We start from the raw sequence: 27,241 nt of genomic DNA on the forward strand, positions 1-27,241 counted from the left end.
CTCATCGGGTTTCACATAGGGTACCACTGCTTCTTCAGTAGGAGATGCACACACATTTAAACACAAGGTCATGTACAAATCTGTTATTTTGTAGATTTATAACGTGCACCTTTATCCCTGAGAAGGTTAATAATTAAATGCTTCTCATTTTAATAACAAACTTTGTCCAGTAAATCACCACAGAAGATAGTGGCAAGTGTTTATTTAATTCACTGGACCTTCGCCTCAGTTCACACATGTACTAAAAACTTGCACAAGCATTAGCAAAGTCAATAAGTCTGGCTTTAGGGTCTAATGATTGAAAAAACAGGTAGTATCCACATAATCTGTTCAAAATGACAGCAACAGTTAAATAAGATGTGAGGATTAACCAGGACATGGAGTTAGCTAGAAAGTTTCATAGGACTCCATCTTAAAATCACCCCTATAGAAAAAGAAAGGAACACCCTTCACATGGGAAATGGAAACAGGACTACTCCTCTAGAGGACCCACTAATGGAAAGGGTGAGAGGACTTCATCTACTGAACAGACATTTGTAGCAAATGGGGTGGCCATCTTGGACTGACTCACTCAAAATGATCTGATGCCCATACAACACAGACATCATCCTCGATCCCATATTCTACAAACTCACAGGTGAGAGCTATTCCCTGCTATCCTAGCCCCTCCCCAACATCACAAAGCACACTACCTCTCACACGCCCTGACCCTTTTTTAACCCCTCTTAAACAGCTACACCTTCACTATGGAGCTCACTGGTTTACACACCTATTCCATTGTATAACCCCCTAACCTTACAAAAAAGCAGTAAAGGCTTTAAACATAATCTATTAAAATCTCACCCAGAAACTCAAATCTCTGACCCTTACTTCTCGAACAACAAAGGTCATATAACTAATGACATCATCTTCTTTATTAAAAGAAGACCCCAATGGCGGTAAGCCTTTCTCACCCTTTCTCAATCGCATCCACTAGGAAAACAGCACATGGTCTCACATTATCCATCATTCCCTCCCCTTTCTACAAAGCTGCAGCAACTATTACCATCTATCATATTGGGATCATCCTCATGCAAGCACTGGACCGTAACCTAAATCTACTGGATAACATCTTTCCTCTCATCAAAGAAAAAGTTGTACGGCTCCATTTCACCTCCACAGCAAATCACTCTCCCAGCTCTCTGCCCGACTCCCTACCTGATTCCCCATTAAGACAATTCCCCTCGGTATGCCATCAGGCATATACACCCACCACAGACCTAACCGTCACCCTGGGTGATGACACACATCTCCCCAAGTCCTACTCGTCCCCCAGCACCACCATGATTTCTATTGTTCCTATCACACCCCTCACCCTTATTTCCTCCCATCCAGCCATCCCACATGCCCCCTCCCCCCCACTATTACTCCTTTGCTCCACATCCATACCTCCTCTCACCCCCGAGATAACACACTCCTCCCCACTTCCTACTCCACCCCTGCCACACCAATACTCACTCCGTTCCAATCACACCATACACCCTTACATCTGTCCATCCCGCTTTCCCACCCTCTCCTCTCACTATGAACCCCTGTCGTACTCATAGCACACACCAATACCCCCTCACATCCCTTCTATACTCCACCCCTCTGGATTGATTACCATACTGAAAAATCACCATACAATCAACCAGACCACGTTTCCCCATAGGACGCCACACAAGGATTAACCCCTCCTCCCTTAACTACTGTCCATGCTATAAATATGTTAACTCCAACACCTGACCCTAGACTCGATGAGATATTACTTTCTCTACAACAACTTAAAGAGGACCTCCAAACTCTTCATGACCTGATTCTGCAACAACCCAAGTCCATGCGTTCTGAAGTAGAAGCTAAGACATACCGCCACAGCAACCACTTGAAACTCACTCATCAGCTACATGCAGGCTCCCCGAAACAGGAGCTCCCTTGGTGGAGAACAGTACCTTTCCCTAATGCCTCATCCTGTCCAGTCAGGAGGAAAAACCCCTTATCATCTAAAGACTTAATTTCCCTACTCCATTCTTATGAGCTCCCGTCTCTACCCCTTAATATTGCGCACACGGATAACTTAAATAAATTTTCCTCAATCCAATCCATCCCTTTTAAAGCCTCTAGAGCTACAAGATACATTTCTAGAGGTATAGTTGAAAACAACCTTATGCAAGTACCCATCTTATACGAGCCCAACACTACTCCTTCCAAAGCCCAGCTAAAATGTATTCTGCTAAACTGTAGGTCGGCCGCAATACATGCTGCCGATATAGCCGACCTCATACTAGCTAATGAACCTGACCTTCTAATCTTGACCGAAACATGGCTAAAGGAATCATCCACACCCATCCTAGATATACTAGTACCCCCAAACTATCACATCACTAGACTAGATAGAATTGATAGGCCAGGCGTTGCTATTGCTTGCATACAACAAAGCAACCTCTCTGTGAACTGCTCTAACTCCCCGGTTCTTTCTTCCTGTAAATACCTGTGTTTAGACATCACTAATAATCACAAACTAATATGTTCACTACACTCGTTCTACCACCCACCAGAGGATAACCTCACCTTCATCGAACAGCTCATAGATATCCTAGCTACAAATGTCGGACAACACAACATTAAAATATTCCTGGGGGACTTTAACCTCCATTGGAATGACCCTGACGACCCAGAGGTCAATAGCCTCAAAGCTTTCCTCTACGTCCCTAACCTGTCCGAAATCTGTGACAGCCCCACTCATGATAAAGATTCAACCCTCGATCTAGTAATTTCTAAAGCGGACTCCACCCAGCTTGAATCGATCCTTCCCTGTGACTGGTCTGACCATCACATCTTCACATTCCACATCAATGAATCAGTTAAACTACTCTCTGTTCAACCCATGAGAACGAAAATCTGGAAGAGGAACCTAAAAAACGTCGGTTCCGACTTAATTGCAACCTCCAGTCCTAACATCATGCTTCCACTGGAAGGTTTATCCGAGGTACAAGATCTGACTAAACATTACTTCCACTCCATGAACATGGTATTAGACAAACTAGCTCCCTTACAACTGAAAAGAGCCGCCACAAAAGACTCAAAACTCTGGTATGATGGTAGTCTAAATGAAGAGAGAAGATCACTAAGAGCAGTTTAACGACAATGGAGATCAGCCTCATCCTCTGACCACCTCAAGTTACTAAGACGCACCAGAAACTCCTATTACAGAAAGATTAGACGATCAAAAGCAGACTTCTTCAGTAAGCAATTAGATCAAGCCAAGAAGCGTACCAAAAGGTTATTCGAACTAATCAAATCTCAATCTAAGGATGTCTCACACGTCCCCCAAGTTAATCCAGACACACTGCCCAACTGCAAGGAATGTGCCTTCTTCTTCACGACGAAGACAGAAAACATAAAGACAGACCTGCTCAACAATCTATTATCCCATACCGACCCTCACATGGTCTCTTCACTGCCCCCACTAGGGACCCCTCCTACTGGTTCTGCAAAGTTCGACCTCAAAAACAATGCATCCTGGGCCTCCTTCAACACCTACAGTGAAGAAACACTCTTCAAAATGCTCATGGCCCTGAACCCCTCCAACCACTTCACAGACCCTCCCCCAGCAAACCACTTAAAAGACTTCATTCCAATGCTATTGCCTCTATGGACTAAGATCATAAATACCTCTCTCCTTCAAGGAACCATCCCAGAAATCCTTAAAGCATGGTTAGGTATCCCCCATCTTAAAGAAGCCAGCGGCAGACCCGTCAGACCTGAATAACTATGGTCCATTATCCAACATCCCCACCTTGGCCAAACTGCTAGAAAAATGTGTTCTCACCCAGCTTGGCAACCACATAGACCAATTCAACCTGCTTGACCAATACCAATCAGGGTTTCGTGCAGGGCACAGTACTGAATCAGCCATGACCCACATAATAGATGACGCATTAAAAATCCTGGACCAAAACAAAGCCTGTTTATTAATCCTGCTTGACCTATCCTCGGCCTTCGACACTGTCAAACACGACAACTTACTAGATCTCCTGAAACACAGAATGGGATTATCTGGGCCGGTCCTAAACTGGTTCCCCTCCTTCCTTCAAAATAGAACACAATCAATCAATCATTATCAAAGCCCACCCCAGTCACTTTAGGAGTACCGCAGGGATCATCCCTCTCCCCTACACTTTTCAACTTGTTTATGGAACCACTCACCAAACTTCTTAGCTCCTCGAATGTCCACTATCACATGTACGCAGATGACACACAACTCTACATAAAGATTCATTCACTTGAGGACATCAAATCTCTCAATTCAACGCTCCAAAAAACGCAGACCTGGCTGGCCAAAAAACATTTAAAACTAAACACCCTCAAAACCAAATTCCTCATAATCGCTCCCCCCAGACAATCAACCATCATCCTCGAGTGGATGAACTACCTAACAGCACTCAACGGTCAACCTCTCATTATCGACTCCGCGAAATCGCGGGCAAGAACGCTGGACAGTAAGCTAAATATGTAGAAACACATCAGCGCTTCGACAAAAGGAGCTAATTTTCAGATGAACACCTTGAGAAGACTGAAACCCTTGCTGCCTGCAAATGACTTCAAACAGGCAGTTCAAGCTCTAGTAATTCCTAGACTGGAGTATGTGAGTGTCGCTCTCTGTGGCCTTCCCAGATTGTAGACAGACCCTCTAAGAGCCACAATCAACGCAGCTGCAAGACTCATCACAGGCTCCAAAAGAAACTGTCACATCTCCCCTGACCTTCGTGCCCTCAACTGGCTACCGTTCGAGGCCAGAATTCATTTGAAAATCGCTTGTATGATGCACAAGGCATTACATCACAAAACTCCGGGATATCTAGCTGAGAAATTGGTGCTATCGGGTGTTAACAGAACTACCAGGAGCTCTTATAATCTTCTACTGAAACCACGATTCACCAAAAAGAAAACATACAACTGGACCTTCTCAGGAATGGCTTCCAGGATTTGGAATGCCTTGCCCCCAGAAACGAGACAGACCCTTCTACGGCATTCTTCAAAAAATAAGTGAAATCGATTCTCTTGGCAAAATTCACTTGAACTATTTATACATCCTTGTATATATTTGCTATACTGTATTATCTACGACTTTTGTATTAGCCCAACCTATATTATTCTTTATGCTTGTTTCTGTCACCTATATCTGCCCTGTAAAGCGCTCTGATACTCGCAAGGGTCTTGTTCTGTGCAGCTCCTCTCTTTTTGTGCCTTGATTTTCTACTTCCCCCATGCTTGTTGTGCTGCTCCTTTTTCATTCTGTAAGTTTAATTCAGTTTTTTTTGTGAGGGCCTGGCATCTCCCCACACACTTCTATCAAGCCTCTTGCTGACACTTGCAGCTACTACATGGTGCACTGTGGGTGTCCATCTGTAAAGAAGTAGGTTATTAGTTGAGAAGGATGTGAGTCCTTCACAAGTAATACATTGGCAACTTTTCCTTTCCTGAGAAGCCAATACCCCATTGTAGCACTTGACTCTCTCAGGGTAGCGAAGCAGAGCAGTCCAAGGCCTGCTCAGGGAAGGTGGTGTTGGCTAGTACCCTAGTACGCAAGTACACAACACACGAAACCCAATAAACCAAGTCCAGTTGTTGCATTTACTTATAAAAAGTAAAGGTATTTTATTACGCACACAGTACTATGCATCAGTTCACAAACATACATATTGGCAGATTGAAAGACCTAGTTTGACACCCTCCTAACAGCTCACACTCTTCGCAAGCCAGGAAGTCTATAACCACAATACTCCCATACCTGTGCTAGGCACAATATACAGGGGTGTAGGGACGTTTAGGTCGAGCTTAGAGGAAGCACGCATGCGCTGCTCTGCGAGGCATGCGGTATTCAGTATGTGTAGCTTGGCCAAGCCCACCAGTTTTAATTAGTGCCGCCCTGTGCTTGTCCAAATGCTTTTCTTATGGTTGGTGAATGATGGAATTTGTCCCTCTTTTGGGTGTGTTTGTCATGCCCATAGCGACCGGCCCCCGGTCATTTCGCTTCAGGCCATTTGATACTCCCGGCGCACTCTTTTTAACATGTTTTTTTAGACTGAACACTAGCGCTTGTGTTTGGCATGGCTGCGCGCTTGTTTGCTGCGGGAAAACACCCTCCGGCAGAACAGTGGGTCGCCAGGCACGAGCTCCTCGGCAGCACTGGCCCTCAGAAACATCCATGCCCCTCCTCTGAATTTGGTACTGTCGCCCAACGGTAGTGCAGAACAGAAATGCCTGACAGCAGGGGTGAACAGCAGAGGTGAACCCGCTCCGCAGCACGCAGACTGCCATCGACCTGGCAATAATATAAAATGCAATTTGTGCATTTTAATTGCATCTGTTTTCTTTTCAACACTGAGATTGTGCTTGTCCTTTCTTACTGCTGCTTTCCCTTTCCAGAGGTAGGGCTGGGATTCTGTCTGCGTGGGCACCGTGAAAACGAACCAGGGAGCTGTAATTCCAGAAAGCGATGCCTAGGGCCTTATCAAAGCACAGGCGGGTGGCATTCGGGGGCCGGCAGCACTGCACCCTCTGTAACCAGTCAGTCTGGCTCTTTCTCCGCCTCTTTCATCCCTCCTCCCTCTTCCTTCCTCTCCCCACCTCGCTGCCTGTGGTAAGCGCAGCCGTCCCTCTTTGACACCAGTGGGGGTACATTTAGCAGCCTCTTCTGCCGTCCACGGCGCTTGCTGAGGAATTGTTGATACAGAATTGCTCAGACAAATAACCCCTGTTAAATGAATACAACTATTTATACAGAAGGGATTTATAGTTGGGTAGCTTTAGGTTATGTGGACTTACATCGTTAATGAAAGTGCGAGCAAAAACACCGAGTGGCCATGTGTGAATCTGTAATTAGATAGTTTGAAGAAAAATCAAGACGTTTGAGCCATAAATCACGAGCTTCAACATTCTAGAAGCAAAAAAGAAAAGAAAAACGGACATTTCTGTGCACAGAAAAGAAGTGCTCGTGTGCATGACAGATGTTCCAGCAGTGTGAGAACGTCCACTGGCCCAAAATTAAGATGCCCTAATAAAGGCACGTGTTTTGTGAGAGGTGGGGTTAAAGTCACCCCAGATGTGGGGTGCCCTATCACGAAGTGCCGGTTCTGTCTCTGCTGTAGTGCATTCTTCAGTTCTGCCTAAGTGCAGGCTTGTGTGAAGAGAGCTGGGACCGACTGCCGTGATTAGTATGAATGTTGATGCTTATATATTAATTCAGACAGCAGGTTTATCATTTCTAAGCGCTGTAAGTAATGGTGAATCCATCTCTCACTTCAGTGCTACTCAGCCCATTACTCTCAGAGGTCAAGAAAGAGAATCCAGATTCTGAACTGCAGGCCACGTCAGACTATGTTAAGTTAGATTTGTAAAGCGCTCATATATTCATGGCTCTCTTGGTGCTATACAGTTAAGCCAGTAACAATTATAAATGTAATTTATCATGCATCAGTTGCTCAAAATGCAATACTATGCTTTTTTATATTTACTATGTTGTTGTCAGCCTAAGACAGCCATCTCTCAAAGACGTTTAACAATCACCAACACCTTCCACTTGCTTTGATGGATTTCGTCAGCTGGTCAATGGACAGTAAAGCTCTGTAAAATGCAAAATGGTTGTGTTCTACACCCAGTATGTAAACGTGAATAAATTAAATGAAGGCAAAAAGATAATGGGCCAAAATGTGTATAAATACCTCATACATTAAAAATGTTTGCAGTGTTTTTTAAATATAGCACAAACTCGCCCCAAGGTTTTTGGAGTGCTATATATGAGTACCAGTTGCATTACACAAGGTCACCTTTATTTTGTTTTTGTAGGAACGGGGAGATTAAGTGCTTTATCCAGAATCACAGGACGGGGAGCCTGTGCTACTGCACCCTTTCCCTGCTTTGTGCACATTAAACCAGTAAATGTTGCTGTACCCACAATAATGTGCTGCATAGGTAAGTATACATCAGGTCCAAAAGGTGAGACCGATTGCATTGCAAATGCTTGTTAAGGGTGTCGTCACATTAATAACAGCTTAAATATGTCATACACAACTAATGCAACACTATTAAAACCACTAAGGATGGTGCCATCTTATAAGTAAATTCATGAGGGAATGTAATGACTCACTGTTAAGCTAGTGATTATCAATGAAAGCATTTTAAAACATTCCAGTGACCTTCATTAAATCATTTAATGATTAACTGTTAACTTTAAGTTAGTCAATAAATCCTTTTCATGACCTCGCTAGAGACATCATATGTCATCCTCATTTTGGCCCTTTGATGGTGCACCTGGCATGTGCCAATTGTTGGGGCCACACGGACAGTCCAATCCCGCATGGCCCATCTGGCTCCCACCACTGGAAAGCTGTTGTGTGCTTGCATGAAGCCAGCATCCTCTATTTATTTTTTTCCTGCCACAGTCGGCGCAGACTGGGAGATATCGGTCATGTACCTTCTGCTCCCCTAGACTCAGGCACAGAGAGTGAGAGAATTACACTTCCTTACCACTTGAGGTAAGTGGTGCTCTGCCTCTCCCTAGCTTCTTTGTGTCCCTTGCATCAGGCCCCAGAGGATGGGGTCCCTGGGGTTGATGATCTTCTTTGGGGAGTGGGCCTACTCACACTCCCTCCCATTTATACATGATTGTGCCAACTCCCAGGTCCTGCCCTACTCCCGAGGTATTTTTAAGTATCTGCAGTGGAGCTCTATGCACTTCAGTTTCTACCCAGACAGACTCGCTGGCACTTTTCTGTAGCACCAGAGAACCAATCCAAATGTGGGATATGTTGTTTTAGTCTTAGTGGTAAGATCGAGCCACCAGGAGGGGATTCTTCAGGCCTCTTGACCGCCAAAGTTTTATTTTCCTTTGGAAGATTGATTTCTCTTTGCACTTAAGCTATGTGCTCAGGACCTGTCCTCTGCCTAGTGCCTGGTGTTCTCATCGGCCTAGTTTCTCCTTCAGAGGCACCCCGTAGCCCTCAAGGCAGAGTTACCTTCCTGCATGCACTCTTCAGGTCTGGTGGTGACCCTGCAGTGTGGTTAACCCATCTGCAGGCCTAGTCCCCATACATCCCAGGGAAAGCCTTTTAAACCAGGGTCTCCTAGCAGGTCCATCCTTCAACTGTCCATAAATAAGTGTAAGGGTTCCAGCACCCCTGGCCCTTGAGAGATGAATGCAGTCTAATTTGAAGGTCCTCGCCACCCCAGATCGGGGTCTGGTCTTCTTCAGGGTCTTGCAAAATCGATCTCCCTGCTGTGCCCTGTGCAGAGGTTTTTAGGTGGGGGTGGGAAGTTCAAGAGGTTAGGCAGCTCTGTGTAATCCTAGTATGAAATATCATCACATCACCACTATCCCAACCCACCTGTGCAACATCTTGGGACACTGAAAATGGTGACTTGAAGTGGTCAATGAAAAAACCTCTTTGAGAGTCTGAAACCACACCCCTAACTGCCACAGCTGCCTGGTCTCTTCTCTCCAAAACTTCAAAGAAGGGTCCCGCCTGTAGTTGGCTCAAGAGAGCTTGCTGCCCTCCTTTGTCCTACTTGGGTTGAGCCCTCCCAGGCCTGGTGCAGGGTGAAAGTGCCATCAGTACATTACAGTACTACCCCATTCTCTACCAGGCCCAGGCCCTTATCTGTTGGGAATGCTTTTTGTTCTCTTGCTGGTCAGCAGCATCATTAACTTGACCCATGAAGGAAATTCAAAACCACAAATCTAATACAGGAGTTTGCTCAGAGAGTTGTGAAAAACTGTAACTAAACGTTGGTGCAGATTTCACCCATAAAGTATAATACAATAGGCACACAGTATTTTTCAGTTAAGTCATTCATACTTACGCTATGAATACCCACGCACATTATAAGGTCTACCCCAGACCAATCCCTGAAGACTCCCTTCTGCATTTCACTGCACAGGTGGATGCTTCAGTGCATTATGCTATGGTAAATAACACCACTGGGTTAGAAAGCTTGGTCCTGGGGTGAACTTAGCTAAGTGTGATATAAAATTGATTTTCAGATTGTGAATGGTTAATTCAAGTGATTTTTCATTGCTGGTCTTAAGACAGTTTGTAGATGCTATTTATATTTATATCAACAAACAACACAGGGTGGACGTGCCATGTTCTGTGCACTGTTTGAGATATTTTAGCACTTTTATACAGTAGTGTTTTCAGCAGCCACAAATATTAATTGGGTGACCATTATCGGGATAACTTTCTTTTTGTGGGCAAACAGGGAAGTAGCATTTGTGAATTGGCACTGGATGACTTTCAGAGTCTAATGAGTACATTGATTGTGTCTTGGGCTTCAGAAAAGACAGTGGCCTGAGCAGATATTTTACCTTTTTGAGTATTGAATTGGAGGTGAAGGATTACCGACCACAAAAGTTTAGGCGGTTTTGAAAGAAATGGTTGTGGTTAGAAAGCTGGAGTTGAAACAAAATCTGGATCTCCTTTTTTTTTATAACTCTGTTTTTTTAAAAGAAACATAAATCAAAGAAAAACATTACTGGTGCAGTTACAAAACAAAATACAATATCTGAGGACAACCGGAAATGAAAACAGATTACATTGGGTCAAGGAAAAATTTTTTCTCTTTTTTTTCCCGTGATATCATCAGCCCCCCCACTGCCCGCCTATGGTGTAACGTTATCACCAACATCAATCGTCTCACCAAATGGGGTACAGATAAATCCTCTGCTTTTATTCCAGGGACCCCATACTTTGGTCCATTTACCTGGGTAACCTCTGCCCTCATACACCGCCCTCTCCACCTGCATGCACCAATCCAAGTCCGCTGCCCAATCCCTGTGTCGAAGTGTAACCCCTCCCCTTCCAGGTTCTAGCAATATAGCGTTTGGCGATCATACATCCCAGTGTGACCCAAATACGTTCAAACCTGGTTAGGTCAGTGGCCTCCCAAACATTCAGGAGACAGAGACGTGGGGGTACATCGATTGGCTTATGGCATATTTGGGACATGGCGAAAAACCCCTCTACCCCAGTATCTCTGAAGGACAGGGCAGTCCCACCACTGGTGTAGGAAAGTACCTATCTGTCCACGCCTGGGGACAATCTGGAGAGGACAAGAGACCCATCTTAACAGTGCAGTAGTGGTGTAGTATGCCCTATGAAGCAGCTTGAGTTGCATCAGCTTAAAACGGGACCAAATCGCCACTTCCCGGGGTGATGCCGGAGCCTCCTTCCACTCTTCATCATCTAGCTCTCCCACCTCATCATTCCATTTTGCCCGTATTTTACTCACGGAGTCAGGCATATTATTAAGGATCTTGCGATATATCAGGGAAATCGCTCGCTCTGGGAGGTAATCATCCAAAATCGAGGAAACATGATAGTGTGGAAATCCTTTTTGCCTGATTTTAACGAACTGACAACATGGGCATTGAATGATGTGATGTTGTGGCAGGTGCAGAGATTGTCAGATGCTGCAGCTGCAGGGGGTTCTGTCTCTTTTGGGATGGTGGGTGGTGTGTGAAATGCTGGCCAGAATACTGGTTGAGGACAGAAAGGTGTTCTTCCATTGTTAGTAGCCATGGTGCTTGGAGGTAAGGACTTGCTGACAGGGAAGTCACATTCAATGTGTACTATAAGAGTGTTGTTGCACTGGCCAATGGGCAGATGGCTAAACACCTGAGGGTTTTATGACTGTTGAGCGTGCTTTGGAACTGGTGCAAAAGTCTCTGATGTTGCCTACTAAAAGTTACAGGCAAGCTTGATATCTATTTCAGGCTAGTGTATAGCACAGCCGAGGAGTAATTTGTTGGCAGACTAAATAAAAAAGACATGATGATGTGGTGAATTTTAGCATGGGATGGATTGGGCCTAATTTATTAGAGATGACCATATCTGTTAAATATACAGTAAATACTTCTGAGACTATGAGCCATGAACTGGTGAGTAGGGTAGGATACTTGTTCTAGATTGGGTAAAGGGTTTTTCCCTAGGTTGAGTATTTTGTTATAAGAATGGCAGGTAGTTTGTCTGCATTCTAGGTTTTGAGAAAGGTGATGAAGAAGAGGCGAGGTTTTCCACAGTTCAGTTTGGTACACATTCATTCAGAATAGCGGCTGAAAAGAAGGCAGACAGGCTTGGTTCTTACTGAAGATGAAAGGCGCAGCAATGGCTGGTGGAAATCAGTTTACCGATGCTGTTACATTAGACGAAGTGTTATTTTAAGTGGTTGCCTAATTCTGTTTTCCACTGGAGCGACATGTTAATGGGGACACTGGGTGGTTTGAGGAAGGGAATGATAGGATATGTGTTTTCAGTTAGTGAGGGAGGAGACGCTATCATGTTGGATTTGTTCAGTGTTAATGAATTAAATGTTTTCAGCCACTCATTTTCTTGTCCATTCATTCCCTCACATACCTTAGAAACAAACATCTGGCTGTCGCACAGCTGGTGTATGTAGTTTAGAAGTTCTGGGCTGGCATCTTCCTCTTCTTCAGCCTCGGTGGTCTCTTCCTCCTCAGTCCTACTCCTCAGCCCCGCCATGATCTCCATGTACTGCTCTAATGCCTCCGCTGGGACCTCCTTGGCAGCAGGGGGCGCTGCAGGCTTCGCTGGCCTCCTCTGTCTACGCTTTGGTTGGGCAAGCTTCCAGGCGGACTTCTTGGGAAAGTAGACTGCTGAGAAAGATGGAAGGCAAAGTCATAGTGGGTGCACGGGGGTACAAGGAGCGCACAGCACACACTTACAAGCGAGGATGGTCAATTTGCGAAGCCCCACTCCATATGCAGGTCACAACTGGTCCAAATAAAAGTAGTGGTACTGTTTTGCTGATCTTAAAAATCCATAGAAATAGGGTTAGGGTCATTATAGAGGTGTGCTGGGAGTGTTCAGACTAATGCGGGAATAAATATTACCTGCTTCCTGATCTGTGCCTAGCGACCTTGCAGGAGTTACAGACTAGAAAGAAGTTACAGAAGGTTGGCGTTATGGCAACAGTCCGCTGCCATACCCAGTTAAGGCAGAGATGTGGAGAGAAAACATACGTTTTTATGCACGATCCTTGCTTTAAGGCGCTAAGAAAGCAAAGGGATGGAGGGCTGATAAACAAGTCTATCTTCACCACACACTGTGGTGAGGTACGGTCTGGAGACAACCGAAGCCCAGGTATGTTTTTGTATTTGTTCGACCCCTTAGGAGCATGATTGAACTGTTCAGGGCGTTTTCACTGGGAAATATTCCCTTGCTTTTCTCCGGTTTGAACTTTTCTGTTTTGGGACCTCATTTCAAGCCACCACCTGTTGGCCAGAAACTGGTCTTCTTGTCCACCTATGTGAACAATATAGGTATTAAAATGGACTCTGCTTTGTCCTTGGTGGGTCATGTCAACGCCGTGATAAAGACTTGATCTTTTCAGTTGTGCTCCTTGAAGCTCATCCTGTACCTGCTAACTTTTCTCCAGAAGTTACATATTATAAATGCTTTTATCTCATCGACCCTTAATTACCGTAACTAAATTTGTTTTGGTCTTCCTGACTATTTAACTTCCAAGTCACAAATCATTCAATATTACGCAGTGAGCAGTGCTTTAAATGGGCTGCTACTCAAAGGGACTGAGTAAGGCACTTCTTGTTTTTACCAAGCTGAGTACCGGCACTTTTCCAGTGCCAAGGAGAGTACCGGTACTCGGATTGATCAGATGCCACTGGGCCGATGCCTGAGGGCCAGCTGTGGCCCGTTTATTTGGCAGCATGTTTTCCGTTTTGGCACCTGCTGGAGGCCTGCCTCAGGGGTAAGTAGGCCTCTGCTCTTGAAGCTCTCATTGTCCTCAACCACCCCCTGCCGGTATGGTATACTTATAACAAACTTGCCCCTGAAGAAGTCTGCTGTGACAACAACAGCTTAAGACAAAACATGTCTTGGCAAGGGCTTAAATTTACGATTGAAACAATAAAAAATAACTTTGAAACCTCGATTTCAACTCCCTTCTGTGTGCCTGGAGAAAAACTTTGCTAATTCTTGAACCTTTTCAGATCAAGGAAGAATGTATGGCTCTTCCTTCTCTGGAGTACCAGATTACTTATGGACAGTGGCATAAAATGGACTTTTATAAATACTTTTCTTCTTACTTTTTGTGGTGTGCGCCCATCTCCTAGACACGCTTCATTTTTATTGTTTACGCACTCACTCAGATCTAAGGACAAACTTCTCCTTATTCTTCCCAAAGTGCGTTTAGAAAGTACGTTTAGCATTTCCTTTTGGGTCCTGCTCTCTTTTTTTTCTTGCTGAAGTTTCTTTAGAAAGTTGCCTGATCTAATTTTCGAGCACCATGATACCACTGTGGTGTGATTGCCATGCTATACAAAACATCCAAAATAAACTGAGATAACATTTCTACTACACTTACACTTGTCGTCCCAGGATCCAGATGTTGGGGTCTCTTGGGTTGGTGTGAGTGTGTCTGCACTTTTGTGTGTGTGTAGTCTGTCATGCCCACCTCGATGAAACGCTGACCCTCACATAATGGCACCATGTGAGAATCCATGATGCACACTCCTGACAAAATACTGGCCCTGGCATGCATGGCAACTTGTGGGGTCCCGGGCATATTTCCTACTGGCCCATTCATAACAGCAGCAATTACTGAAATATTCTGGGCATTCATGGTATGATGGTATCTGTTTCTGGTATAATGCTGTTCCTGGCAAAATATTACATAATCTAGGAACAGTATGGGTATCCAATAAACACTGGGGCTCAGCCCTGTTGTATTCCGCTTTAGGTGTCCGTATATAGGTTTTCCTGAAACATGTCCTTATATAGGCACAATTCTCATTGCCCTTATATAAGCATAAGATCCCAGTTCTTATTTAGGCATTAGCCATGCTATCCAAATACAGGCATGGTCACCTACATCCGTCGACCCCAACGTCACAACGAGTTCTTAGAAACCAGACCCTTAAGCTCTTGCGAGTGACCCTAGCACAGGATTATTGATTTCTCCAAGAACTCATTTATTATGCATGAACCGCTATTCCTTAAGGGTTCATTCCTGATGTCTTCCTCTGCCCGACTTTACGTCAATGCTAACATTCCAAGGCACCTACCAGGTATAAATATACCTTCCCTTGCCCAAGCAAGTAGGAGACCTCGACTTTAGAGGAGCCCGTGTCCAGGCCTGATGCACTGACAAGAGACGCTGTCATCCCTGCTCGCAGAGACTTCAGCTTCCAGTGTTCTGATTCCCTTTGCGGGGTGTTAGAGTTCAAGACCCGGAAAGAGATTCCCACCTCTCTCATTCTCAAGGCATGGAGCTGACTAGAACCTAGAGGGACTCTTGGCATACCAGACTTGGCATACTAGACTATAGCATACCATACTATAGCCTACCATACTATAGAATACATCACCTACTTCTTACCTTGTACTACACTTAGGTTAGGTACACTGGGGTAGAACTAGTTAGAGAAGCATCTTATGAGTACTTGCATTTTTAGCCTATGTTATTTATGTATATGAATATATGTGTCATAGCTAAAAGATAATGCTAGCGCAGTATTATTTCTTTCTACTGCTTACGCTGTACATAATATATCTCGCAGACTGTCTTATGATTGTAACATTTCATATCTCTTACACGAGAAACAAGACTGTTCAATAAATCCTTTTATTGTAACGCCTGTGTATTCTTTCTGTGTAACTCTCTGAAGAAACTAAGCATGCACGATTAGCTAAGTGAAACTGTTATCTGTTGTTTCCACGATTCTGAGAGTGTTCTGATTCTAAAGGAACACAAAGTTGTCATGTGTATGTGGTTGCCAGAAACCACTCCCTTCTTGTTTACATGGAGTTTCTAGTGGCCTCTGAGTTAGCTGGCACAAAGTAATTAAGTTTAATATACTCAATAGGGGCATACTGACCTCAGTCCTATGCCAAATCTATAGGGTATATAATTCCAATGCGCAGAGCCAATTAGGGAAATAGGAACTACACTACATGGTGACCAACATTTGGTAAGGCACTTATTTAACACTAGATACTGAGTAACTCAGTTGTGCTTTTCTCAGAAACCCCTACTCACATACTCCATAAGACGTCTGGAGCGGGTAGGGTTAAGTATCCGCCAAAGCTGAATAGGACAAAAATCCTATATATTAGCTGTTTGGTTTGTTCAACGTTGAAGGATCCTGTGCTCCAAAATATTGTGCACCTTATCTCTGTTTCCTTGAAACTTGTTCTACATTTTTCAAAAACAATGTCCCTTAATGGGGATATTAACACCTAGAACATTGTAGCTATGACTGACGCAGTCATAACAGCTTTTAATTTTACAGGTTTAAATGAAACCGATGAGGGTGTTATAAACATCCCTCCAAACTTAAGGAGAGCCATCACTCTTAAAACTTATAAAACACGGCCTAACACCAAGAGGTGGTAGAGCAGTTTTCGTGATAGAGGCACACGAATCCTTTCAGACAGAGGTATTCTATTCATAGATTGTATTCCCAGAATCAAATCAAGTAACAAAAGTATTTCACATCTTTAAAGAAGATGAACCACCTGAAGAATATATTCCTTTTGAGGACATTGAAATTCCACTCACATACCAAGAGCATAATCTCTGGTTTAAAGGCGCCCTAAAACATCACAAAAACATTACCAGGCTCGGTCCACTAGGTAGACCAGGAGCAACATGGCTGATTCTAGCCGGCTACACACCTCATCCTGACATCGAAGAGATGTCAGACGAGGAATTACTCACTCAACTACAAGAGTTAATAAAAAATTAACAGACAATTAGTCCAATATGTCATGCGGACTTTTACAGTCCAACCACCAATGACCATTCCAAATCAAACCCCTCAACAGGGGTATACACTAAAAATGTCTCCACAGACGTTACACGCAGTCATGGGTAAAATTCCCACAAAACATGAACAAATTACATTCTGAATAGCTAAAAAAATTACTCAAATCGAAGCAGTATTTCCAAATACTAGCCCTTATGAGAAACAGAGAATTATTATTTTATTTTTGCAGCGTTTTATATAGTGCGAACTTGACCCGAATTGGGTATCAGAGTGCTTTTGCTTTACACAGCACCAGTTACGTTACATGAGGACACACATTCATTTTTGGCAGGCAAGGGGAGATTAAGTGATTTGCCCAGAATCACTGGATGTTCAGCGTCATTGCTGAGACTTGAACCCAGTTCCCCAGGTTCGAGGTCGACTGCCCTAGCCATTAGGCCAACTCCTCTCCCCAGAATCCTAACAATCTGTTTACCAATGGGGATCACACTACAAGTGGAAGACCGCACAACTTGGGGCACAGTCTTTTCTGCCATCTATACTAAAACACATGGTGTTCCGTCAATTGCAGTAATACCAAATGTCCTGAAACAAATTCAAAACAAATACGGGGCAGAGCCTGCTCTGAATTTAGGTATGAAATTACTGAAAAACTTCAACCAGGTCTCAACAATAATATTATCTAATATTAAAGGGGAGGCAGCATCAGTGGCGATCCACCAATGCCTAAGGGAATTTGATGTAACAGAACATCAACATGAACTACCCAGAATAATAGAAAAATCTTATGCAGAATTAGGCAGAGACAGTTTGGGTGGAAAACCTTTGAAGCCAAAAGTGTCTGAAGGTCCTGAGAAGGATTGTATTAAACAAAATGCTTCATCCTCTAAAAAGAAGTGGGAAACTAATAAACAAAATTCAAAAGAGAAACGTTCTCAATCCCGAAGTAGGTCTCCTCAAAAGAAGAGGGATAATTTAAGAAAACCTGACAGGTATCAGGATACTGATACACGTTCCTCTCGTACCTTTCAGATATCGTCACAGACATCAGAAAGAACAGGACGGTCAGATCACGAAGAAGAACGTGTGAAGTCCAAAGACGATCGACACATTCAAAAAAATTAATCAAAACCTCAATTCACCAAAAAGAAGGTAGCAGGTCTGAAGATCAGACATGCCGAGAATACTGAGAACACAGCTCAAGAACGGGGAATGGGCTCAGACAATGCTGGACAGTGTAGCAGAAGTAACAATAGCTCGCCAGAACCTGAAGGAACTTCTGGAGATAGTGGACTTGAATGAGTACATTACAGTAGAGACTGTAGACACCAGAGTTAGTACTCCACAAAAGTTATATGAAATAACACTCCGGATGGAGGGAGACATACCAAGAAAAGTGAAAGCACTCTTTTGGGAGAAACTTTCAAGGGGTTATGATATACTTCTAGCAGAACAGGACTGGCCAACAAAATCTGTCAGGGAGTGCCCACATCGCGAGGACATCATTATGCCAGCTTTCTCCAACTATATTCCAATTCACCTAAAATAAACTTATGCCAGGAAATGGGCAGTTGCCCAGGCCCTAGCATTATACAAAAATCATGGAGGATGACATGAGGACTCACCTCACCACAAAATACAGCAAAAAGATCAACCTACTGCACAAAGGCAGTACCTAATAAAGCAAGAAGCTAAAAAACAGGTCAGGGAGATCTTAGATCAACTTGAATACCAAGGGGTGCTTGAAACTCCTCAATGAACAATCCTTTGTTTCCTGTATCCAAACCAGACAATACATATCGTCTAGTTTTGGATTACAGACATTTGAACAATTGTTCCAAAACATTTACTGTGCAAAATGCACATAGTACAGCATTAATGAATAACATTGTGCGTAAAAAAATATAAAACCACATTGGACATTTCAAATGGTTTCTTTTGACATAACATAGCACCTGAAAGCAGGTACTTAACAGCTTTCTCAATAATGGGGACTCAGCGTCACTTTTGTCGACTCCCACAAGGGTTCAAAAACAGCCCAGAGTTATTCTCAGCAAGGGTAACAGAGTTACTACAAATGTATGATGACCAGGCATTGTCATACGTCGATGACATCTATCTGACAGACGATGACCTAGATAGGCACTTGACCAGGGTGAGTACCATTATACTGGGCTTCGCCTCTGAGTGCTATAAATTCAACTTTAAAAAATCCAGAATTGCTTATCTTAATGTCCTTTTCCTAGGATATGAGCTTTCAAGTGAAGGCAAAAGCCTGGCAGCTAACTTTTTAGAAAAGTGTGCGCTGCTCCAACCTCCAAAAACACTGAAAAATGTACAATCCATCTTGGGTTTCCTAAATTTTGGAAGAACTTACTTTCTAAATTACGCAGAAAGGGTTAAACCTCTCTACGAATTAATCAGACCTGATTTTTCAACAAAACATTGGACACAGGAACACACAGACATTCTGCGTTCACTCCAAGCTAACATGTTAGCAACAAATCACTTACAAACAGGCATACATAAATGCAATTTAGTGATCCGAATAATTTCGGGTCAATGCAGATTCACCTACTTAACAATTAATGAGGGTGAAAAAGTACCAATAGCATACAAATCACATTTGTATACACAAGCAGAAATGCACTTCACTTCAACAGAAAAAATACTGACAGCAGTTCAAACCGCTGTAGCAAAAGAAAGAGCACTAGCTCAGGGGAAACGCATTATTGTTGTGACTCCAGTACCAGCCTTAGAGGCGGTTACAAAAGTGAGCATTCCAAATGCAAAAGCTTTACATCCTAGATGGATACAATGGGTTGCTGCAACAGATGTTGAATATATTTTTGATCCTGCTTTAAAAACACAAGTGTTCCTGCAATATGAACATGAATGTCCTCTACCCACTGAAATTCTGCCTCTCGATCAATACGAGTTTATAATTTATACTGACGGATCAGCACAACCTGCTACAGGGCGTAAGCAAGCTTACAGTGCAGCGTGTGCAATCGTTAAAGGTCGCATGCGCGATGGTAACTTCTGACCAATGGTCACTAAAACTCAATCTCTAGGAGATTGTACAGCTCAGCGAGCTGAACTACAAGCATTCAAACTGGCACTTGAAAGTACTGATTGCGAATTTCCCACACTTATAGTGTGCGATTCCTTTTACTGTGTTCAGTCATATAATGAATTTTTACAGAATTGGCTTCAAAACGGATTCAAAGATGCAAAAGGTGGCACAATAAAGCATAAAACGCTTTGGGAACAAGTAGTTCAGTTGAGAAATGAACTACCAAAAGCTCACGCGATACACATGCTGAGTCATCAACGTGATGGCGTTTACGTTGCAGGGAATTCATTGGCTGATAAAGCCGCAAAGGGGGCTGTTCAGACGGCTTCCGTAGCTGCGATCACTCGTTCAAAAACAAGAATAGAAAGTGAGATATTGTTGGCTGTCAATGCTTCAAGCAAAGGCAGTGGTGCAGCGTTACCAAAGAAATTTCCACTCAAGTACTCTTAAGTAATTGATGCGAACAAAGTTGCTTTTTGCTCGAATCCCTGGAGTTGGGGATAGGGTAATTCCAAACATGGAACGTAGATTAGTACTGATCCTAGCAGCACATGAAGGGATAGCCTCTGCCCATGCATGTGTTTCTGCAACAGTATCTTTACTAAAACACAGATATTGGTGACCTGGCATTAGGAAACAGACCAAAAACGCTGTTTAGGAATGTGAAGTATGCCAAAAGATGAAAGTCTCCACAGTGAAACGTCCTGCACAGACACCCCTGTTGATTTCAGACAAACCATTAGCTTGTGTTTAACTGGACCACTGCGGTCCCTTGCAAAGGGACGGTAACTATAAATATATAATGGTCGCAGCAGATTCATGCTCAAGGTTCCTATGGATATGTCTTCAGCGCTCGGCTGACGCTCGAACTGTTATAAAAGATTTGCGAGTCTTTATCGGCACATACGCAATTGGCACACTACATTCTGACCAGGGCCCTGCGTTTAGCCAAGAAGCCATGGCCAGTTTGGGCGCAGCATTGCGGAACTCCTCTCCGTTTCATCCTGAGGGAAATTCTGTTGTGGAAAGGAAAAACTGGGACATAAAACAGTCTATAACAGCTAGAGTATTAGGTTCGGGTGATGGGTGGGTCAAACATCTTTATGGGGTCCAACGCTCATTAGAACATTGGAATGTTGGGAGCTCCATTGAATTCAATGGAGCGCTCCGGGCTTATAATGGCTGGTATAAGCCCGGAGCACCAACATTCCAATGTGTCTTTGGTCACGGCTCTGGCTGTGAACAAAGGCTTCAGGGAGCCTGAGGGGATTTGAATCCCCTCGCGCTCCCTGAAGGCTTTGTTTTGTTAGAACATTCTGCCCTCTAGTGGCAGAATGTTCTAATAGCCTTATAGCCCTTCGTAGCAGGGCTATGCCGGCTTTTAAAGTCCCTCTGCTTTGTTAAAGTCCCTCGCCTTCGGCTCGGGCCTTTAACGCTGCAGCGGGCCTTTAACAGCCGGTATAGCCCACTATGGCGGGCTATAAGGCTATATTAAATAATTTGCCAAAAAGTTCTCTGGGGTGGTGGGGGGGTCACTCCATATTGTCGGGTCTTGATCCCAGAGCCGTAGAAAAACCAGTCTCCTCAGGAGCGAGGACAGTGTCCGAACTCTCCCACAAGGTACGTTCACTGGTCTGCACTGTAAAAGCCCCAGACCAGAGATGGATACCTCTAAGGAGAGAGGAGACGACCACAGGACCACGAATTCTTGGCAACAGTAGGAGGTTGATATTTCACAAGAAAGGAGTAGGAGAAGGCTCGCGTTTTCAGGACTGTAGCAGATAAAATAATAAACAGGAGAGAAAGAGATAAGGGCAATGTTAAATGTAGGAGCGTAAAGTGTGATAGCAGGGCAGACCAGTAATGACAGTCGAGGTTGTGTGCTCTCACATACTTACACAGTATGACAACCGGTCTAGCGTAAAGCAAGGTCCCCTCATAAAGCAACTTCGCAAGAAAAGGAGAAAAGGCTCCTGTAGTTCCCAGCTAGAAGAGGAATGCAGAAGACAACGATATCCGTTTTGTATTTGTCACCACAATAATACAGTCCCATATAGAATCCACTGTTTGGAGGACTATAGCTTTCGTTCGCTTCTCCCAAAATTATAAATAAAGTTTTGGTTCGATGGACGCCAAAGCAATTGATTAATACAAAGCAAGCACTAATCCTATAATCCGGAGGTATTGTAGTCCACTCACAGACACAGGCGCCGCTCTCGTATTTAAAAAGCCAAATATATCAGGTGCAGATAATTAACCGCAGTCCCACGTAGAGGTTGAAGCAACACACTTTCAATTCTTTGACTCAGGCTAAAGTTAGTGTGATTGGGAGCGTGGGAGTGAAACGCAAACGATAAAAAAAAGAAAAATAACAGACAGACTCGATCTCCACCCCCTGGTGAGGCTCGCGTTGTTGTGATAGCAAGAAAAGTCCAAAGCAGCGGAGTCTCAGAGCCTACGGGGTCCGAGAGCGTCGCTCAGTCCCAACAGAATGCGCACAACGTGGCAGCAAAGCAGGCAAGTCCGGGGAAAGTCGGGGACGAGGAGAGAGGGCGCTCAGCCCCACAAGGAAATCAAAGAAGACGAACAACGGGAAGTCCGGAGCTTCCAGGGAAGGATGCGGAGCTCTTGGATGCTTCCTTCACAAAGAGCGGCGCGTAGGGGGCACAACCAAAGAAACAGGCAGGTATTCCGGCAAGACAAGCTCTCTCTCAGAAACAGAGAGCTTCACGTACTTCAGGGAGTCCAATACACGGCGTGGTCCACCGCAGCTCAGTAAGCCAAGCGCCGACCATAGGAAAGGGCATCCAGTTTAAACCTTCGTCGCAAGGCAGCATGGGAAGGCCCACAACCCCTCCCCCAGAAACAGGGCTCTATGGGAAATGTAGTGTAGTCATGGGGGAAAGAGTCAGGGGACAGGAAGCGGGACGGGTAACACATATGAGGTCCTATTTGGGACAAGAATGTGGGTTCCTGATCTCGAATGTAAAGGCACAGTGGTGGAAAATAAACCCTTTGATATCAAAGATCGTTTGGCTGTTTTACAGGATCTAAATGAACTAAGATCGAAACAAAGCAATGTGTTCCTGAAGCCAACCCCCACTGGGGAAAAATCGGCAGTCCCAGCAAGGCCTGTCTGGATCTAGTCAGAGAGAAGATTGCGGACAAGAAGGAATTTGGACCTTCTTGCAGACAACCAGTACCTGTCCTAGCCGTCCACGGAACAAGAACAGTACTTCTGCTGCCCCTTGCTGGAAAAAAGGAGAAAAGATTTATGTCAGTCAACCTCATCAAACCACACTATGCGGCCAATACTAAATAGTAGGCCTCCTGGACTCTGACCTAGTAGCAGACACCCTCCTGTCGCTACTATCTAAAAGGTTCAGACTGAAAGACTCATAACCATCGAGAATTCAGCAGTAAGAGATGAAGGACTAAGCAACAATGCTATGGAACTCATCCCTCCTGAAACTCAAGTAACAGTTCATCCAGACACACCTGTCTACACCAACGTAACATGTGATCAACTGGTTCAAGCGATTTCGATGAATCCTGATGCAATTCCAACAATTGACTGAACTGCTTCTGGCTACTTAATTAACTTTGATACGTTTTCTGAGGATCCAAGTGAGCCTGAAACAACGCCAGCCCTAAAAACTTTCAAACAACAAGTACAAGATTTTTTTCATTTTCTGAAAGACACTTATCTGGTTTCACCATGGATTGAACTATGGATTATTTCTGAAATATATTTCTTTCTGCTTTGGCTAGTTTTGGTAATGACTCTTAACGTGCTTATGAATGGCAGATACATTCATTTGGACACTGAAAGTAAAAAGTGAACTTACTTTTAAAGCCACACAAATCTTCCCATCGTGAAGCAAGAGACTTGTCAGCGTGAACATCACAACTGTTCCTATACAGGATGGTATAGCTTGGGCAAAACCGATTTCGACATATTCGGCCCGACGGAACTTTTGAAGATTCCACATTTATTTAAAATTTCATTAAGTGACTTTATTACCTCCAGTACCTATTCTGATGATTGGGACTTTGGGACTGTTAATAACATGATGTCTAATCTAGAAAGGTCTGCTGCGTTCTCTAACAATGAAATCTTAGAGGGTTCATCAGACTACGAACAGCTTTATTGTTACAACCACTATTATCATCATTTCTTGCATAAATCTGCAACACCTAGAAATGTGTTTATGTTTAACCAATGGGAACATTGTCCTGCACCACCAAAGGGTAGTTCAAAAACGTTTGCAAATAAGTTTCCATATTTTTCAGGGTACAATACATCTGATCCAGAAACATTTTTCTATAGAAATGTGAACAAAACAGGCCAGAAAAATATGTTGACTAATACAAAACAGATTTATTCTGCAGCCTTTATTGCCCAACTGTCGACACAAGGGTTTGACTTTTGGAAAGACACAATCAACACAAAATCTGTCTGGGGTTCTAAAGATTGGCAAGTGCAGGGGTTAGAAGTTTTGTTTAGAGCCTGTATCATCCCACAGCAAATAATGTTTCTGAATGACAGTGTGCAACAAACGTCTTGCCTTGGATTAGCCAAGATCATAGACATGAACACACCTTCTGTACTAACACCTGCAAGTAATAGGTGACCGCTCCCTGCAAGACACAGGGAGCGGTCACAGTAGACACAATACTACAAAACAACAGATCAGGTTGCTCTGGCCAACAGACACAAACATCTGTCGAGAAAGATTCCTGAATAGAATACAGAGATTTACTATCCATAGGCCAGACCCACGTTATGTTCAACGATAGCACCCGGGGGTAGTAACAACATACAGTGTAGGAAAATTGTGTCTCGACTGGTTACAAAAATCTACACTCGAGGATGTGAAACAACACTTATCTTTACTTAAAGAAGACGCAGACCTTAGGGATTTCTTGCTTGGACCACGAAAAACCGCATCAAAAACGTTTCATATATGCCGGCATTTATGTTGCTTATAATGAAATATGGAAGGTTTCACAGGCAGAGGCCGCAGAAAGAATACGTGAGCTTGATTAACTTAGAGAAATCTCTCACAGTGGTCGACAATGTGTTAACAACTTTGTCATCCAGAATATATTTACTGGATAACATTGTATCCTCTGCTATTGACATACTGGAACAAGATTTAGCCATGTTACAACAAGGCCAATCTCAGTTACGTTCTATTATGTTATTAGGCTGGACGCTGCAATCCTTGCGTGCAGGCTATGTGCCTTGGCGTTTTATCAACACGTCGTCTCTGTTTTCAGAATACAATCTCACAGATAAACAGATCAAACTGGCACAAAGGGGAGCAAAGTATACAGTGCTGAGCATTGAAAAACTGGAAACATTACCATTTACGGTAGCAGAAAAACCAGCTACAGAATGCCTTATCCATGGCAAAATAACTCTGCCAGTCAGTACTTTTCATTTTCAGTATTGCCTCAAACAAATGCAAGCAGGCAAATATGAAAGGTTAGGTAAAGAATACATTAAGACATCCTGGGATTTACCTTACGAATACAGATGTTGGAGTGGGGGTCGTGAAGTGTATCTAAGTGATACACACTGTGAAAATGCACTGACCGGATCACTCATATGTCAGGACATTTCTTTACATGGAGCTTGTAATGGTTCTGTGGCAAACTTGTCCTGCCACCTGCAGGGTACACCAGCTGCTGTGATTAATCCAACGTTTGGCCAACTTTCTAATGGGAGTTACCTCATATTGAATGATCAAAGTTGCTGTGGCATGTTGCCAGGAATCCCATATCTGGTAACGGTTAGCTCCAGGGTTACTTGTTGTATGCAAGTATTGTTGCCCCAAATAGACACAGTCAGGGAGTTGCCTCTATGGCCTTCATTGAATGTTTCTTTTATACGTTTTGATACTTTAAGCAGAATGAAAGCCATGCTTTTGCAACAGACCGTGCCTTTGACCTCGGCCAAAGAAACCTATGTTCTACAAATTGCAAGGACTTCGGCTGAGATACAGGCTCTAATATGTACAAACTGCACTATACATTTCGTAGAAAAGATGGGACGTATCTTAAACATGTCTGATACAAGCGGGATTGTACATGTATTTAAAACCATATGTTCAGGACTGCTAACACCTTTTCAGGCAGTCCTCGGAACATTCCAAACTTCGTGCATTCGGTGTTTGGTGGTCTGCCATTAATTCTAGCACTCATTGCAGGAATCCTATTTCTATTCCTAATACTACGCTATGGCAAGCCTAACCACCGGCGTCACTCCCAGCAACTTGGAGAAAGGTCTCCTTGAACGGAAGTGCCATGAGCGCCTAGTGCAACTTTTGGGCATATCTCGTCTACGGGAACTCTTAATACAACATGGTTTCTGTCATTTAAACCGATCTGGCAAGATTGCATCTTACCTGTTCTATGCTGCCTGCTTTGCGGTGAAGAATGCGTGCTAGACATCTGTCTAACACTCCCATTAGTCGTGCCAACGGATATCGATACTCTGCTGGACCCGATACCGGCCCATGCTCTGTGTTGTCCCCAGAGGCTACCAATCCTGATGACGGCATTCGTTGAGATCTCACAGATGCTTCTTGCTGCTGCTGAGGTACGAGATGAATCAACCTCACTTTAGAGGAGCCTGTGTCCCGGCCTGACGCACTGACAAGAGACGCTGTCATCCCTGCTCGCAGAGAATCCAGCTTCCAGTGTTCTGACTCCCTTCGCGGGGTGTTAGAGTTCGAGACCCGGAACGAGATTCCCACCTCTCTGATTCTCAAGGTATGGAGCTGACTAGAACCTAGAGGGACTCTTGGCATACCAGACTTGGCATACCAGACTATAGAATACCATACTATAGCCTACCATACTATAGAATACATCACCTACTTCTTACCTTGTACTACACTTAGGTTAGGTACACTGGGGTAGAACTAGTTAGAGAAGCATCTTATGAGTACTCACATTTTTAGCTTATGTTATTTATGTATATGAATATATGTGTCATAGCTAAAAGATAATGCTAGCGTAGTATTATTTCTTTCTACTGCTTACGCTGTACATAATATATCTCGTATACTGTCTTACGATTGTAACAGCTGAAATCTCTTACACGAGAAACAAGACAGTTCAATAAATCCTTTCATTGAAACACCTGTCTATTCTTTCTGTGTAACTCTGAAGAAACTAAGCATGCACGATTAGCTGAGTGAAACTGTTATCTGTTGTTTAACACGATTCTGAGATTGTTCCGATTCTAAAGGGAAACAAAGTTGTCATGTTTATGCGGTTGCCAGAAACTACTCCGTTCTTGTTTACAAGGAGTTTCTAGTGGCCTCTGAGTT

General features: G+C 43.7%; 1 protein-coding gene across 1 annotated transcript in view; it reads right to left on the reverse strand.

Annotated features, from left to right (window-relative positions):
- The window catches only part of LOC146820962 (NUT family member 1-like), a 155,131-nt gene that overhangs the window by 19,665 nt on the left and 108,225 nt on the right, over nt 1–27,241 (reverse strand). Inside the window, exon 4 of the mRNA XM_085609771.1 lies at nt 12,432–12,691. Within this exon, the coding sequence (XP_085465897.1) occupies nt 12,432–12,691 (260 nt within the window). The remainder of the gene's footprint in view (nt 1–12,431; nt 12,692–27,241) is intronic.

Source organism: Triturus cristatus, chromosome 6, assembly GCF_964204655.1.
Source record: "Triturus cristatus chromosome 6, aTriCri1.1, whole genome shotgun sequence".
Classification (NCBI taxonomy): domain Eukaryota; kingdom Metazoa; phylum Chordata; class Amphibia; order Caudata; family Salamandridae; genus Triturus; species Triturus cristatus.